This window comes from Cetorhinus maximus, chromosome 17, assembly GCF_964194155.1.
Source record: "Cetorhinus maximus chromosome 17, sCetMax3.hap1.1, whole genome shotgun sequence".
Taxonomy (NCBI): Eukaryota; Metazoa; Chordata; class Chondrichthyes; order Lamniformes; family Cetorhinidae; genus Cetorhinus; species Cetorhinus maximus.
Window position 1 is genome coordinate 82,668,933 of NC_135895.1, and position 18,327 is coordinate 82,687,259.

Genomic DNA, 18,327 nt, shown 5'->3' on the forward strand with positions numbered 1-18,327 from the left:
GTTTGAAATAATCAGCGAGATATTATGCCTGGGTGAACGATAAATCCCTTATGTCATTCAGACATTCAGCGTAAATACTAACTACATACCTCTCCAACTATGACTAACCATCTATTTCAGGCTAAAAAAAAAAGTACCAATTGGAATTATAAAGATTTGTGAAAGAAGACAAAGCATTAATAAACTCAAAATAGAAAGGCAAGTAACAATGGTTAAGTAGGCTTAAAAGTCTGCTTCAAGCTAGCGAGTTGAAATATTAATAACTACTCATACCTTGAAATCTACCTCTGTAAGGAAAGATTATGTGAGACCACAGTTTTTCACAGTATCATCCTTGTCACTGTGGTGTAACAACTTAACTAAGTCAGCACAAATGGAGGAGGCTCCAATTTTTCTCATCCCCATCAGATGGGATCTATATATGGAGCTGCCAATAAACACTGGGCAGAATTTTACATTCCGCGGACGGACGCGTGCCCGACCCAATCGGGTGGAAAATCGCATGAGATGACATCGGGAGAGAGTTCCGACATCATCCCGCGTGCGAACAATCTTCAGGTTGGCAGGTGCACACGGGTGTCGGAGCTGCACCTGCCATAAATTAAAAGGCCACTTAAGGCCATTAAAAAGGCAATTGTTCACGATTTTACATTGCCCGTGCGATTTTGCACTCATTGCACGGACAAAACAGGCAGGCAGCCCACTTTTTGCAAAACCTCACTCAGCCCAAGGGTGGGATAAAAAGGGTCAGCAGCATTGCCAGTGTGAGTAGTGAGGAGTTTTGGAGATAGTTCGCTGCTGGTTGCTTATATGAATTTGACAGCTTCATCTCAGTTCTGAGCTTCATTCTTAGCATTTCTAGGCTTCATTTCAGGACTCATTGGTGACCCCCAGAGAATTTTGACTGTGTGGATCCTTTCAGGTATCAGACAGCTTTCTGTAACCCTGGTAATGGGGATTGTGCTCTCCGTTGGAGGCACCTCCTCTGAGGAGGAAGAGAGGGGCAGAAGCGAGTGGAGGCCAGGTGTCCCAATGCATCTTTCAGGGGAGGGACCGGTGGGAGGAGAGGAGCAGGCACAAGGGACGCAGAGCCAGCAGTTAGTCCAAGGCGGAAGGGGCCACAGAAGACGCCACTATCCTGCTGCCAGGGTTTACAAGCAGCGATGCAGCTACCTCAATATGTCCGAGGTATAATGCTGAAGGAGGCTCCGCTTCTCCAGGGAGACAGTGACCTCCATTTGTCATATGATTGGGTCTGAGATCATTTCCAACTGTGTGGATGGACACCCTATGCCAGTGGCTCCGTAGGTCACAGTGACCCTCAACTTCTTTGCCTTCCAGGCCTCAGTTGGGGAGCTGTATGGAGTGTCCCAATCAGCTGTCCACAGCTGGTGACAGAAGCTCTGTTCAGGCTGGTAATGACATTTATTCATTTCCATATGGATGAGGTCAGCCAGGCTGAATGAGCCAGAGGGTTTGCAGCAATTGCTGGGTTTCCCCGCATCAAGGGTGCAATCGACTGCACACATGTGGCCATCAGGGTGCCAGCGGGTCAGCCGGGTGCCTTCGTCAACAGGAAGGGATTCCACTCGATGAGCGTCCAGATAGTTTGTGACCACAGATTCTGTAAGTCTGTGCAAGGTACCCTGGCAGCTCCCATGACGCTTACATCCTGAGACACTCCCAGGTGCTGAGGCTTTTCAGTGCTCCAGCCCGACTAGATGGATGGCTGCTGGGTGACAATGCCTATCCGCTGAAAAGGTGGCTTATGATGCCTCTCCGCCACTCAGGAACAGAGGCAGAGCAGTGTTATAATAGGAGTCATGCCTCCACAAGGGCAGTGATAGAGAGGACCATAGGTCTTCTGAAGATGTGTTTCCGATGCCTGGATCATTTAGGGGCTGTACTACAATACCCGCCAGAGCGGGTGTCAATGATAGTGGTTGCATGTTGCGCTCTCCACGATCTGGCACTAGCAAGGGGGGACCCACTGGAGGAAGAGGATCTTGAGGCAGCTCCACAAGCTACAGAGGATGAATCCAGTGGTGAGTCAGAAGAGGAGCACGGTGAGGAGAACGCTGAGGGCGTGGAGGCAGATCTCTGCATCCCTCAGGGAGGTAGGGACACCAGGGACGCTTTGATCCAACGCTCCTTCAGCTAGGCTGCCAAAGATCTGCTTCCACCTCCTGCCAGGGCTGCCTCCTCCATCCCGGATGTCTGAAATGACCCTTTCATTTGAACCCAAAGTCCACTCAGTATCTGTGCAATAAAGTTTAGAGCCTCTCACGTCCAGCATTAGATACTGGCGTGTCCTGCACCAAAAAAAAAAGTGAAGCATATTCAGGCCATTAAGACAAAAGTAAAATTTATATAATTTTGACACTCACAACAAATTAACATTACTGGTGTGGGCATTTATACCATATATAGTAAACATATTAACAAAACATGGCAGAACAGAGGATCACCCTGAACAGTTCCTGTTGTGCTCATGGTGCCTTAAACTTAACGTTTATGAGTGCTGTGTCTTGGTTCCCCCACCTCGCTGGCAGCAGCATTGGAGAGAGCCTGCAGACTCTGCTGTCTTGTTGGCCTTAATGACCTTGGCGGTCGTCCTCTGGCCAGTATCACGGCTGGCATCTCCCCAGTCGCCGCAGCCTCATCAGATGCCACATTCACTGGCGGAGGAGCAGAGGAGCTGCTGCCATCATCCAGAGCGCCCTGAGAGGAGCCCACAGAGACTACACACAGGTCGTGAGCCAACGTGAGGTTGCTCTGGACCTCCCTGCTCACCATTGATTGACAGGCATCTAGCTGGGATATTGGGTGCCTCATCCATCTCCCACTTTGGCACTGACCACCTGAGGTCATTGTCTGTGTGAGGGCTTGCAGGTCTGAGCACAGCCCCTGGAACCCCTGATTCTGTCCCTAGGGCTGCTTCTCCATGCAAGTCGCCACTCTCGCAACGGAGGGGTTAGTGCGCTTGGAAATGAGGGTCAACACAGTGCTCATGCTCTGCATGGGCTCCTCCACAACAGAGACCATGGCACGCATATCCTTATGGAACTCTGCCAGATCCTCCCGCACATCCCACTGGACATTCAGCATCTGCCACCTAACGGACAACTCCAGAGGCTCATCATCGGCCTTCAACTCAGCATCGTCCTGGTCTCCAACAATCCTCGGACTGCCGGCGCCCTGGGCACTCTGCGCCTCCGCTGCTCCTCAAGCGAGTGTGAAATGCCCTCACCTGTGCACTGACATTCTAGCCGAAGATCTAACGCCCACCAAGGTGCTGATATCTGCGCTGGTGCCTGGTTCAGAGAGCGGATGTGACGCAGGTGCATCTGGAGCCTGGTGGTCCTCTGGTGTCAAGGGTGCCTCTTTAGGGTCCTGCATTCAAGTGCAAGCTGGTGAATCTAAGGGAGAACAACGACATGTCATTAATTAAAGTCATCACACTGTCACTGTGCATGCCAGGCACCCTGGTGACACAATGGAGATCTGCATCATGGTGCCATCGTCTTTCTGGGACTCCAGTTTTGAGGCTCCCATTAATGATGAGACTACACAAGAATGTTTGCACAATCCGACACTCTCACCTCTGTGCACTGCTCTCTTACCTTTGCCTGACACCCTCGCCTCTCCCCGACCGGCTGACCAAGGAGGATGGTGGCTCTCCAGCTCTAAAGCATTGATTTCAAACCTCATCATGGTTAGGATGTTTGCGAGGCCTCCGCCTGTCCTTGACCTCTCTATGTTGTTATGGCTTCTCTTCCCCTGAAAGGACAGAGGAGCATTGATTAGTCCTGTCTCTACCTGCAGCGCCATTGCAGCCTTGCCAACCCCACCTGAGGAGCACCCTGCAGGGCACATCCGAGTTGTGGCCCTCAAGCCACAAGGCACTCAGTCCAAGCAGCCAGGGCTCACCCCCTTGGCCAGCTCCGGCGTCATTGACAGTTGGCACTCAGACTCTAACACCCCTGAGCTCCATGAGGGGAATGGCCAGACCGTAACACTTCACCATACTGATTCATGTCAACATGGTACTGACCCTTGCCAAGTGCAGCAGGTGGTTGAACCTTTTGCAGCACTGCACCCATGTGCGCCTCACAATGTTGTGGCTGCTGACCTCAGCTGCCACTTCCTCCAAAGCTTTTTTGGTCTGGTGTGGTGGCCTCCTCCTGCCATCCCTAGGAATGAGGGTGTCCCTCCTGACACCCACCTCCTCCACGAGGACCGTGAGGAACTCGTTTGAGAAACAGGGGACCGAGTGACCACCCGTCCTGCCCTCCCGCCTGATGTTTCCTGCCACTGGTGAGGCCATTGCTCCAATCTCCGGACCGAATAAGGCCTTCAGGGAGCTACCTCTGCAGATTTTAAGCCGCCCGCCGGGTTGCCGTTGGACACGGCACCCGACAGGCCCCTGTCCCTGCCCGCTCCTTCCTGACCATTGGGAAAACACGTTTCATGCTGGGCGGGCCTTAATTGGCCAGCCAGCGTGAAATCACGGTCGGGGGCCGATTATGGTTCGGGGCCCGTTTCCTGCCCACTCCTGGACCCACGATTGCGCGCGTCCGAAGAGGAAAAAATTCAGGCCACAAGCTCCTTCCATCCTGGCTGAAGTTCCAACTGCAACAGGCTCTTGCCTCCCAATCAGTCAGAGATTCCAAATGAATGGAGGGTGAATAGAGAGGCAAGGGAGTTCAGTTTCAAGAACACTGGACCTGCATGCAGGTGGACAAGAAGCAAACTTGTTGACCATATGGGATGACTGTTGTTTGAACCATGTTCAGGTGAACGTTTCTGGCAGTCTGGTGATCAACTCTCCAACTGAAACAAGAGTTAATGGCTTCTGAACAAGTTTCAACTCCCATTTAATTACTGCCCATTTATACTGATCTCGGTTCAGGGATTTGGGGTAACAGCTCTAAGTACAAACAGTGCAATGGTGCACATGGGCAGTTGTTGTCAAGTAGGGATTGTAACTTACTTTTCTGGTTGCGCTTGTATCAAGAGAATGAAATAATGGGGGAACCAGGTGGTCATGTTGAGCAGAGAAAGTTAAGGAAAAAGTTAAAAGCAAAATTTGTTGTTTTGAGAGGATTTGAGAGGTTAAAGTATTTCTGATGCTTAATCTAGGATCCATGTTAAGTGAGCACTGCCATTTTGAACCCATGTTCAAGGGACATTCATCTTGAAACTAGAGCAAAATCAGAGACCATCCATGTAACATAGTCACCAAGAAATCAACTAGGAAATTTTACCAAGTGAATGGTAGGAATGTGAACTTGCTACCACAGGGAGTAGTTGAGTTGAGTAGTATAGAAGCATTTAGGAGGAAGCTAGATAAACATGTAAGGCAGAAGGGATTAGAGGGTTCTGTTGATAGAGTTAGATGAGGGAGGATGGGAGGAGACTTGAGTGGAGCATAAAGGCAGGCATGGACAGGTTGGGTCAAATGGCCTGTTTCTGTGCTGTATATTCTATGGAAACTAATAAAGTAAGCATAAATGGGGAGATTAGATCAAATGTTTTCTTGTAAAAGATTAAAATGGGGAACATATTGTTGAAAGTGGCTGAAAAAATGAGAGAAACACTTGAAGAGGAACAGTACTCAGGGATTATGGTGAAAAAGCAGGGAAATGGGATTGGAAAGCTCTGATGTGGAGCTAGCACCAGCACAGGCTTGAAAGGCTGAATGGCATTTTTGGTGTTGATATTTTTATGATTCTGTGAAATATTTAATCTTTAGCCAACACAGATTGGTTAAAAGCTCAGGTAGCACCCACAGGCATTTTGTTAAGCCCGTGAGTGACTCAAAAAAAAACACCTTCAGGTGGTTTCCCCATGTCATCTGAGGATTAGTCCTTTAATGAGACTCGACTATTAAATGGCATCAGATAAAGCTCTTCTCCCCCACACACGAAAACAAAGTTTCCATTTTTCATAATGGCTGACCTTTCATCCTCTCTAAATGAGATTGGCAGTATGATCCCAATTATATATTGGGTTCAGTTGTGCTGTGTACTCACACCAGTTAGTGTGTAGATTGGGCCTAATCACCAACTGCAATTGTTAACTTTTCAGTGTAGTGCTCATGAACCTTTAGCAACAGCATGTATTTATATCACACCCTTAATGTAAAAAAAAAACCCAAGATACTTCACAGGAGTGTTATAAAACAAAATTTGACACAGATATATTGGGATAGAAAAGGTGCATTCTAAAGGAGGAAAGTGGGGTAGAGAGGTGGAGGGTTTGAGACTTTGCAATAACCTTACAATTAGATTTGCACCACATTTCCACTCCTTCATTCCGCACATATTGCTGCCTGGCTCTGTACAAATCCCTTTACAGTCTTGATTTAATCCATGGAGTCTCCAAACTGCAGCCCACTGGCCAAATGTGGTCCTTGGTCCCAGGCAACTTGGTGATTTTATTTATTTACTCACTAAGCTTTGTCCTATTTGAATCTTGTGGGCAGAGAGATTTGGAAAAGGCTTTTCATAGTGTTGCTGCTTCATTGGTGAATAAATCCTAAATCAGGAAAGAAAGGAGTGACAAAGTTGCATTTATATCATGCCATCCATGATCTCAGGAAGTTGCAAATGTGTTTTATAGCCAACAAGTTAGTTTAGAATTGTAATCACTGTCGGCTGAAAGAACTCCCCTGTTCTTCGAATTATACCTTGAGATTATTTTACATCCGCTTGTAATACACTTGTCTACTCCCACATGGAAACTCTTCCAGGGAAGTGTACAGAATGAATAAATATCATCCAAAAATACCAACAGTAACTGGGTGTTTAAACAGATGGTTCTCATAATACACAACAACAGAACAGATGTAGAAAGAGGCGTGAAAAGATGATGCTGGTTGTGTTTATATGGTGTGACAGGAGCGTTAAGATGACACATTGAACATTAAAGGCTCATGAACACTGCAGTACCCAAGAGCAGGTTCTCCAAGATAACTTAATATCCTAGTTAGACTTCACAGAGGAGTGCAGTACCATGAGCATCTTTAACAACAGTTGAGTGGAAAGCCATGGGCATAGCACTCCTTCAGACTATCAAGCCAGAGACCTCTACAGACCAATTGCCAATGAAATTCTTGATGAAACTGTAAATTCTTCCAGAGCACTACAGTTTTAAAGGAGGTACTGGAGAGGGTCCACAAAACTATTTTTAAATCTGAAGATTAATGAATCAGCTACCCATCACCTTTGCGATACTGTAATAGGCATAGATACTTGTGTAATTAGCAGTATTTGTGGTCTTAGAATAAATGTGCAGTAATTGAGGTACAGTAGTTTAGTGGTTATGGTACTGGACTGAGAACCCAGAGATCAGGAGCTCAAGTCACACCCTGGCAAATTGTAAAACTGTATTCAGCTGTATTCTTTAAGGGGCAAGGAGCAGGGAAAGAAAATGACAAAAGCTGCTAGATTTGTGTAAAAGCTCAACTGGTTCGCATGTGCCTGTTAATCATTGTTGTTAATGTACCTTTGGTTATTTTTTGATGTTAAGGGCGCTTTAAAATCATAAGTAGCTGTTGCTGTATTTTAGACAGGGTCAATCAGAAAAGAACAGAGAAATGAGGGAAGTCGGAGCAGGGTGGCTAACAGACCTTCCTTTTTCCCCAGGCATTTACAATGGACACCTCCACAGGGGACAGGCCCATCACTGGCAATTCCAATAAGGTTCAGGGTAAGATGGAGAAGAAGGAAAACCACACAAATCCTCTCAGAAGCACAAAGGAAGAAATGATTGACATGAGCACAAACTTCCTGCAGAGAGATGCTGCAGCTACCTACATCCAGCCTGAGGTAAGGGACTAAGCCAAGCAGGCAAACAATAGCACTGAGACATCTGGGTTCCATTTATATTCCTTCTGTCAGTTTGAAAAGCAGCTGAAGCTGAAAGGGATCCAAAAAGACAATTAAAAAGGATAGAAGCAATGACTAAATTTGACCTGTTCCAAGTTTTGGAAGCAGGTTCTGTCAACAAACGCTGTCCCTGCCGCTCCGCCCCGGCATGGCAGGTCTCACCTATGAGTCGTGAATGTATGGGTGAAATCGCCAAGGTTTTTAAAAAAAACCATTCTAATTGTGAGTTTTTTGTGCTCATCAAGGTCAGGGACAGTGAATGCTGGAGCATGGGTCGATGATTCTGCTGCCAGAATTAGAGAGCTGGGTTTAAGAGTGTGAATATAGGGAGCCGAGAAATTGATGCCAGTGTCCTGCAAATCCAACTTAAAGTTCCAAAGTCAAAGGAGCTCCAGTCATCTGTCATCCAGGCAAGGATAAATCTTCATCTGTGCTGCCCAACAATGAGTCTCAGCCTCTGGAAAAACAACTCCTGCTGCTTTAGCGACTGCCAGTTTTCCATTTTCTGAGTTAATCTGAGCATGATGGCTCATTGGTGTCAAATTAGGCAGAGTTTTGTGTTGTGGGCACAATGCCAACTCAGAACAGAACTGAGACTACTCAAGTTCATTTCAGCTTAGGAAGGACCCTTAACAACTAGCCAAGAGATCTAATCAGCCCGAGCTGTTTTCAACCTGATCCTAGAGAGAAAAGAGCTGAATCTTTAATTTTTAACTTAAGAGGTCGAACATGAAGGGTAAAATTTTTGGGCCCCCCGATGTCACAAACGGAGTGGGTAAGGCCCAAAAATACCTTGCTGACCGGTGTGCTGCTTTCCCGACCCCATGCCCGGTGTTGGTCATTTTGGCCGAGGGAATTTTGGGGCCCGACAGGACTACGTACCCCATGAGGTGGGCAGCCAATTAGGTTCGTTATGAGCCTTGTTAAGGGCACTGAAAGGAGGCCAACTGGGATTTTGCAGTTGGCCTCCAGTTTCTCCGGCATTGGGACACAGCCTGCCTGGAAGCAGGCATCTTGCAGCAGGCTGGGGTGCCAGCACAACAGGCAGGCTGATGAGCCCTCTCTGCCCCTCTGGGTGCAAGCTTGCCAAAGGCTGCCCTGGAGAAGGATTGACCCAACCCATTCCATTGCACACTGGTAACCTGGATTCTTTTTCTGTTTTTTACTTAATTTTTTTTTTTATAAGTGGCTGAAAGGGCACCTTCTTGTTGAAGCATCCTCTCAGTTGCTTACCCTTTACTGCAGTCTGCTGCTCCTGTCGAGCTATAGGCTCTCCAGCTTCAAAAGCTTGCCCACTGCCTTTAATTGGACAGGAAAACGGTTTCCAGACCAGTCGAGGGGGTGTCCAGGTAAAACCCTGGCTGTTTCCCCTGGGGGTGAGCTCAGGACTTCGAAAAAGGCTCAACTCTCGTTTCCTGCCCCCAAAGTGAAAATTCAGCCCTAAGTCTCTGTTCTGTTAAAATATATGGTTCCAGCAATGGGAGATACTTGGGGACGAGAAAGGATAATTTGAAAAACAGCATGGAGAATGAGTGAAGGAGGCCAGGAATTTCCTTGGGATATTGGAAGGGGAAAGAAATATTGCAGCTTAAACTCACTCATGGAGTGTAAAAAAAGAATATGCAGGATGGCTGTTTGTCATAATATGTGAATAGAAGCAGATTAAAAGGGGCTAAAAGCTTCATTTCTGGCTTGCATACACAAGGTGAGAAAAGGTCCTCATATCTTTAAAGAAAATTGTCGAACAGGTCAAGTATGCTTCCAGTTGCTTTTTTTACATTACAGGGCAAAGGCATCAACGTTTCCTCCCATTTATTCTCCGTCTCAATAACTGAGACCTGGAGGGTAATTGGCTCCCCAGTTTCCAGCAATGTCACAATGAGCTGAGTTTAAAGCAAACTGTTTATTGCCCAACCCTGGTTACCCTGTGGGCATTAAGACTCAACCACATAATGTGGGACTAGAGTCCTGTGTCAGATCAGGTCGAAGTGACAACTTCTGCTTCCTGACAGACATTAGTGAAAAACTTGGGGCTGATAGTAAAACAGTAGCTTTCATGATTGCTATTGCAAATAACCAGGTTTATGGAATTCAATTTCTCATCTTGCCCAGGTAAGATTTGAACTACTGGGCTGCTAGTCCAGTACCACAACCATTCGGCTACCATACCTACTTTTTCTGCTTTCAGCATCTCCCATTTTACTTGGGGTCACCATTATCCTGGTCAATCATCTTCTCCAGCTCCTCCTGCCCATTCTTCTTCCAATCCTGCTGTGTTTAAGTCTCTTGCTGTGTCATCTTTCCATCTGGTCTTGGGCCTTCCTCTTCTCCTTCTTCCTGGCAGTCCCATCTCCGTCACTTGCCTCACCACATGTTCTCTTTCCCTCCGCACCAAATGATCATACCATTTCAGTCTCTTCTCAGCTACTTTCTTCGACGCTCCCACAATCTTCACTAACCTCCTGATGTACTGGTTCCTGATTTTGTCCTTTCCTGACTCTCCCCACATCCATTTCAGCATCTACATCTCATTACTATCCAGTCATTGTTCCTCCCTTCTTAATGGTGCACAAGTTCCTGCACTATATAATAAGGCTGGTCTCACCCCTGTCTTGTAGATTCTATCTTTCAGCGGTAAAGTATCTTTAGCAGTATTTCTCTACTACCAACGCTCCACTGCACTTCATCCAATTACTCCAGCCAACCCAATCCATTGCTTAATTTCCATTCCCATACTACCATACCTACTTATAACTCAAAATCTGCCGTGTAGAATCAACTTGAGCAACATTCAGATCCCTTTGTTATATAAATGACACTGGGGTGGAAGTCATTTCACTATGGCTGAAAGAACTTAACAGCAGGCTTGTTGGCCAGTGTCCCCTCCTGAAAAGGAGCTTTCAGCTTTAGCATTACACTGCACAATTTCCACATGAAGTCATTGGGTGAACTTAGAATTTACTTTGAATAGCACAATGGATCAGTGCACTGCACAGAGTATTACTGTACCAAACCGTTAAGAGATTTCATCTCCTGCCTGAAGAGTTAAGTGGTCTTGAATGGGGCAACTCAAGTTGGTCAGGTTGTCCCTGATAATAATCAGCTGCTGAGAGGAAAAATCAGTCAGAGCTCTCTTCACAATGGCTGCCTTTTGCTTTTGTTTATGAGGCCCTCTCTGGTTAAATGACCCATGGATCAGCTATTTGGATGAGGAATCAGGTGGCTGATGGAGCTCATAGGACCATATCCCAGGAAGAATCAGGCGAGATGAGGAGAAAAACGCTAAAAGCAAACTGCTGCGGATGCTGGAAATCTGAAATAAAAACAGAAAATGCTGGAAAAACTCAGCGGGTCTGACAGCATCTGTGGAGAGAGAAACAGAGTTAATGTTTCGAGTCCATGTGACTCTTCTTTAGATGGGGAGAAACCCTGGGGCAAAGAAATGCCAGACTGCACATATTCTGATTTTGGACAGTTTTTCACCAGCAGTACGAGTGATGTGATGTGTTCCAGTTTACTCAGGGTGTCCGAGTTACTGTGGTAACATGCACTTTTACATGCATGTTGCAGTCTGGAGCTGTGGATAGTGATTGGTAGAGGCTCCAATTTCTTTCCCTCACATGGCTGACCAGGAATCTCTCCCATTCTTACGCCTGCCATTGGCGTGTGTTGCAAGGATTTACAGATTGATATCCAACCTGTTTGGCCATGTTATGAATGCACTTTTCTTGGCCATCAGTTCCTGGAGTGGGACTCAAACCTGGAGCTTCTGGCTCAAATGCTATCCACTGCGCCATAAGACCTTCCTGCAACACTGGCACTTAAGGCTAAATTAACAAAATCATAAATTAATTCTATTTTCTGTGTCTTGCTTAGCCAATCAATTAAGAGTTTAAACAAAGTCATTATTGTAGTCTTTAAAGCTGTGATTTGTAAACTCTGTGAGCTCTTGAATATTTCTTCAAACTAATGGCCTCCAATTCTGGTTTGTTTAAAGGAGAGGCACATCCGTTTGTTAACTGAAATGTTTGACAAAGAGCTCAGCCAGAAAAGAAGTGATAATAAAGATACCAAACCACTTGCGTTGTCGCGCACGGAGCAGAAGCAGATTGAGAGGCAGCACAAGCCCAAGCATTCGCAAGGGCCAACTATTTTACGAACAACGTACTACAAGGCAAAGGCTTCGGAGGAAGCAGAGGTAGCAGGAGATGAAGAGATGGCAGAGGATGAGCGTAAGTGTACAATAATGTTTTTGATTGGGTCAGGGTTTTAAAGAAAAGCTTAATTGGCTGTAAACTACTTTGGGAGATCCTGATATTGACAAACATGTGTTTTAAATACAAGTTTCTTCTTTGTTACTTAGTAATGGAGTCAATAGAGGTAGAACTCTTTTATCACAGGCACTTGCATCTTCTATTGGGGCACATTGTTTTCTTTCACTTATTCACTTTCTCCACTTATGCACATCCACTTGCACATCAACATTTGTACTTACTCCCACCATAGTATTCCCCATATTCTTCCTGCACACCAACTTTGCGTCTTAGTCTGCTTTATATTGATGGCGCATTGCAAGTGATTACTTCGGCACATCGTCAGTTTGGCAACCCAACAAGCTGAGGTCAGTTTTCGGATTTGTCAAGAAAAATATCGAGCTGGGGCCTTTTGAAGCTGGTGACTGCTTCATGACCCCTTTTTATCCCATTTTCAATCCCCTTTTCCCCTATCACCACCCCCCTCTCCTCCCCCCCCCCCTCCCCACCCCAACAAGGGCCATCTGTTACTTGTTCATGTTGTTCTTTTCAGAGTGCTTACCCTTGTTCTCTTACTATTACATTCTGCTTTCGTACCTTCAGCCACTTACAGCACCCTTTTTTAGCCCTTACCACTACCATTAACAATCCCTTTGTCCTTTAGTTCATGACATCATTGTCAATCTCTCTTTTGCCCCCACCTTTTGCTGGCCTTCTATCCAGGTTCACCTGCTCCACCTTCCCTTAAACAGTATAAATTTGATCACATTTCTACTACTCTGTAGCTCTGAAGAAGGGTCATACGGACTCGAAACGTCAACACTGTTTCTCTCTCCGCAGATGCTGACAATTCTGATGAGTTTTTCCAGCATTTTCTGTGTATGTTTCAGATTTCCAGCATCCGCAGTATTTTGCTTTTATCTTGGTTATAATTATAGGTCTGGATTCTGAGCTGAGAGGAGATCACGGCTTGTAATTAACTTTTCCATGTCTTCAATTAACTTTGGAGGCGGTCCGTCCCTTAGCCCCCTCACCATATCTGAAGAAACAAAGCAAACTTTATTAAATAAATCTATAATTCTACTGGGTGAGAAATTCTGTTTCAACCTGTAATCGCTTTACTTCCAACTTTGTAACAATGTGACCTTAGTTAGTTTTCACTTGATCTCCGGGTGTGGGCCACACTGGCAATGCTGCGTTTATAGCCGATCCTGAGTTGCACGAGGAAGGTGCTGGTGGAGGGCATTCTTGAACTTTTGTGATTCACGGACTGTTGGTCCTCCTGTGATGCTGTTAGGCAGTAAATTTCAGTGTCACAGGAACCTGCTGCTGCCTAAAGATGAAATGTGACTGTGGAGCAATTGTGCTGGGTGCAGGAAGATTTTTTTTAAAAAATGGACCATTTTATGCTGAGATTATGGCATTTAAGTGTTGAACTAGGATTGAGATGATCATGCAGTGGGAGCAATTAGAAATGAACACACTCACAATTATGCCTGAATTCTGCTGAAAACTCCCTTGCCACTGAATCCATTGCTCTCCCTGGAAACTGTCTGAGGCTGAATCAGACTGTTCACAACCTCGGATCCTGTTTGACCCCGATCAAAGCTTTTGGCCCCATATTAACTCCATTATCAAGGGTACCTCCATAACACTGTCCATATCCATCCCTACCTCAGCTCATCTGCTTCTGAAACCCTCTATTACGCCTGGCCTCACCTATTCTGATCCTCTTCTGCCTGGCCGCCCACCTAGCACTCTCCAGAAACTTGAACTCATCCAAAGCTCTCATGCTCATGGCTCCTGGTTCACAACACCTCAATTTTAAATTTCTCATCCATGTTTTCAAATCCTTCCCTAATCTCTGTAACCTTCTCCAGCCCTTAACCCTCTGAGCTCCCTGCACTCTTGCAACCCTGCACACTCACACATGCCGAATTTTAATCACAGCACCATTGTGGGCTGTCTTCAGCTGCTTCGGCCCTTATCTTTGGAATTCCCTCCTTTGATCCCTCTGCCTCTCTACCACTTTATCCTCCTTTAAGATGCTTGTTAAAACCAATCTCTTTCACTAAACTTTTGGTCATCTTTCTTTCTTTCATGTGATGTGGGTGTCGCTGACAAGACCAGCATTTGTTGCCCACCCTAATTGCCCTTGAACTGAGTGGCTTGCTAGGCCATTTCAGAGGGCAGTGGGTCTGGAGTCACATGTAGGCCAGAGCAGGTAAGGATGGCAGATTTCCTTCCCTAAAGGACATTAGTGAACCAGGTGGGTTTTTACGACAATCAACAATGGTTTCATGATCACCACTACCGAGACTAGCTTTTCAATTCCAGTTAGTTGATGGCGTTCCCATGTGCCTGCTGCCGTTGACCTTCTTGGTGGTAGAGTTCAAAGGAGGCTTGGCAAGTTGCCGCAGTGCATCTTGTCAGTGGTATACACAGCTGCCAGTGTGTGCCAATGGTGGAGGGAGTGAATGTTTAAGGTGGTGGATAGAGAGCCAATCAAGCAGGCTGTTTTGTCCTGAACATCATTGAGCTTATTCAGCTTTGATGGAGCTGCACTCAGCCAGCCAAGTGGAGAGTATTCCATTACAGTCCTGACTTATGCCTAAAAGCTGCTGGAAGGGCTTTGGAGAGTCAGGAGGTGAGTTACTTGCCAAAGAATTCCCAGTCTCTGCCCTCCTCTTGTAGATACAGTACTTGTGTGACTGGTTCAGTTAAGTTTCTGGTCAATGATGACCCCTAGGACATTAACAGTGGGGAATTCAGTGAATGCAATCCTGTTAAATGTAGGGGAGGTACTTCGAATCTCTCTCATTGGAGATGGTCATGACCTGACACTTGGGTGACCTGAATGTACTTGCCATTTATCAGTCCAAGCCTGAATATTGTTCAGGTTTTGCTGTATGCATACCTAGTTCCAACCCCAGTCTCCGGGTTTAGATCTAACCTAGGCTGAACCTTATAATTGGGATTGTATTGTGAAAAGGCATATACTGCCAGGACTGATTTTTATTCAACAGCATTAGACCCAGCCAAATGGGTCTGGTGGATGGCTAACATTCCACTGAATGGTGTAAAATGGATTAAAAATCAGGGGTTTACAATTTAGGTAGTTTATTAATACAATGAGAGTAAAAGAAAACCTGGATTTATATGGAATCCTTTGCTTCCTAAAACACTTTATAGCCAATAAAGTGACCTGAAGTGTGATCATTATTGTTATGTAGGCTAAGTGGCAGACAATTTGCATGTAACGTGGTCCCATAAGCGGTAAATGACATAAGTATCCAGCTAATCTGTTGGTTTTTTGGAGGTGTTGAGGGATAAATGTTGGTTAAACACTGGAAGAACTCCCATGCTCTTCTTCAAATAGTGCCCCGGAATCTTTTATGCTCCCTGAATATGTAGACAATGCATTGCTTTAACATCTTGTCCAAAAAATGGCACCTCCAACAGTACAGCTAATTGGCATAGCGTCAAGCAGATTACAGAACTAAATGCGTGGCTCAAAGAGCGATGTGGGAAGAAGGGGTTTTGATTCATTGGACATTGGCAAGAGTACTCAGGAAAAAGAGAGCTGTCCCATTGGAATGGGCTCCACTTAAACCTGACTGGTGTCCTGGTAAATCCTATAACTAGGTCTGTGGATAGGGGTTTAAACTAACAGGGGTGGGGGGGGAGGGGAGAAGAGGGTTCAGGTGAAGGGAGACATTGGAATCCAAAGAGAGAAGTTGAGGCAACAGAACAGTGTGGCTATGTGGGTAAAAACAACGACTAAGGTCCATGCATGGCAGGGTCTTAAGAGAAGTGGCTACAAAGATAGTGGATGTATCGGCTGGAATCTTTCAAGATTCCCTAGATTCTGGAAAGGTCCTAGTGGATTGGAAAATCACAAATGTAACACCACATATTCAAGAAAGGAGGGAGACAGAAAACAGGAACCTATATGGCAGTTAGCTCCACATCTGTCATTGAGAAATGTTAAAATCCATTATGAAGGAAGGAGTAGCAGGACTTAGAAAATCATATTCCAATTAGGCAGAATCAAGAGAGTTTTGTGAAAGGGAAATCATGTTTGACTAATTTATTAGAGTTCTTTAAGGATGCAGCAAACAGGATGGTTAAAGGGGAACCAACAAATGTAATATATTTGGATTTCCAAAAGATAAGGTGCCACATGAAAGGGAAGAGCTCATAGTGTTGAAGGCGATCTATTAGCATGGATAGAGGATTGGCTAACTAACAGGAAACAGAGAGTTGGGATAAATGGATTATTTTCAACTTGGCAGGGATCAGTCCTGGTGCACTGTTCGGTTCAAGGGTTTGCTTTATTTTGATTCCTTGTAAACAACACTTGTCTCTGGGAAATGGGATGCGAGAATATAAAAAGACCCCGAGCTATGACCCTTATCCCAACAGTGGTTCAAACCTGTAGAAAAATGCTAATAAAAACAAAAAGCTAAAAGCTACTGCGGATGCTGGAAATCCAAAACAAAACAAAACAAAAACAGAATTACCTGGAAAAACTCAGCAAGTCTGGCAGCATCAGCGGAGAAGAAATCAGTTAACGTTTCGAGCCCTCATGGCCCTTCGGCAGAACTGCAGCATAGTTTCAGCAAGGGAGAAATATAAATTGGTTTAAGGTGGGTGGGGGGGTGGGGGGTGGGGGGGGAAAAGACACATTGAGGGTGTGGTGTGAGCAGATAATCGAAGGATGTCAAAGGATGCTAATAGTTGAAGCTATTCTCAAGTCCAACAGTGTCATATCATTCAAACAGCTTTGAATTGGAGAGGTGGTGGCATAGTGATATTGTCACTGGACTGGTATTCCAGAGACTCCGGATAGTGCTCTGGGGACCTGGGTTCGAATCCCACGATGGCAGATGGTGAAATTGAATTCAATAAAAATCTGGAATTAAAAGTCTGATGATGACCACAAAACTATTGTCGATTGTTGTAAAAAGCCACCTGGTTCACTAACACCCTGCAGGGAAGGAAATCTGCTACCCTTACCTGGTCTGGCTTACATGTGACTCCAGACCCACAGCAATATGGTTGACTCTTAAGATGCCTTCTGAACAAGGGCTATTAGGGATGGGCACATCCCATGAACGAATAAAAAAAATTAACTATTTACAATCTATCTTAATGATTTGGATGAAGGGACTGATTGCACCGTAGCCAAATTTGCTGAAGGTACAAAAATAGGTAGAAAAGTAAGTTGTGAGGAGGATACAAAGAATCTGCAAATTGATATAAGATAGGTTAAGTGAGTGGGCAAAAATTTGGCAGATGGAGTATAATGTGGGGAAATGTGAGGCTATCCATTCTGGCAGGAAGAATAGAAAAGCAGAATATTATTTAAAAGGAGAGAGACTGCAGAAGACTACGACACAGAGGGACCTGAGTGTCCTGGTACGTGAATCACAAAGTTAGCATGCAGGGAACAAGAAGTAATTAGGAAGGCAAATGGAATGTGAGCTTTAATGGCAAAGGGATTGGAGTATAAAGGCAGGGAAATTTTGCTACAACATTGGTGAGACCACATCGAGGGAACTGCATACAGTTTTGGTCTCCTTACTTAAGGAGGGATCTACTTGTATTGGAAGCAATTCAAAAAAAGTTCACTAGGCTGATTGCTGGGATGAAGGGGTTGTCTTATGATGAATGTTTGAGCAGGCTGAGCCTATAGTCATTGGAGTTTAAAAGAATTGGGAGTGATCATATTGAAATATATAAAATTCTAAGGAGGCTTGACAGCGTAGATGCAGAGAGGATGTTTCCTTTCATGGTGGAATCTAGAACAAGAGGACACCATTCAAAATAAGCGGCCTCTCATTTAAGACTGAGATGAGGAGAAATTTCTTCTCTCAGAGGGTCGTTAGTCTCTGGAATTCTCTTCTTTAGAGACCATTGGAGGCTAGATCATTGAATACATTCAAGGCCAAGTTAGACAGATTTTTGATCAAAAAGAATGTCAAAGGTTATGAGGGGCAAGCAGGAAAGTGGAGTTAAGACTACAGTCAGATTAACCATGATCTTAGCAAACGGCAGAGTGAGTGTGAAAGGGGCTGAATGGCCTGCTCCTGTTTCTTATGATCTTATGTAAGTACTTACGCCATTGGAATATTTAAGAAATACAGTATGGCTTATTTATGAAGCATTTTGAAGAGCTT

At 45.2% G+C, this 18,327-nt stretch overlaps 1 protein-coding gene across 1 annotated transcript in view; it reads left to right on the plus strand.

Moving 5' to 3' along the window:
• Positions 1-18,327, plus strand: part of LOC144692553 (olfactomedin-like protein 2B) — a 56,127-nt gene that overhangs the window by 18,517 nt on the left and 19,283 nt on the right. The window contains exons 4-5 of the mRNA XM_078561550.1: positions 7,650-7,832; positions 11,890-12,124. Coding sequence (XP_078417676.1) covers positions 7,650-7,832; positions 11,890-12,124 — 418 coding nt within the window. The remainder of the gene's footprint in view (positions 1-7,649; positions 7,833-11,889; positions 12,125-18,327) is intronic.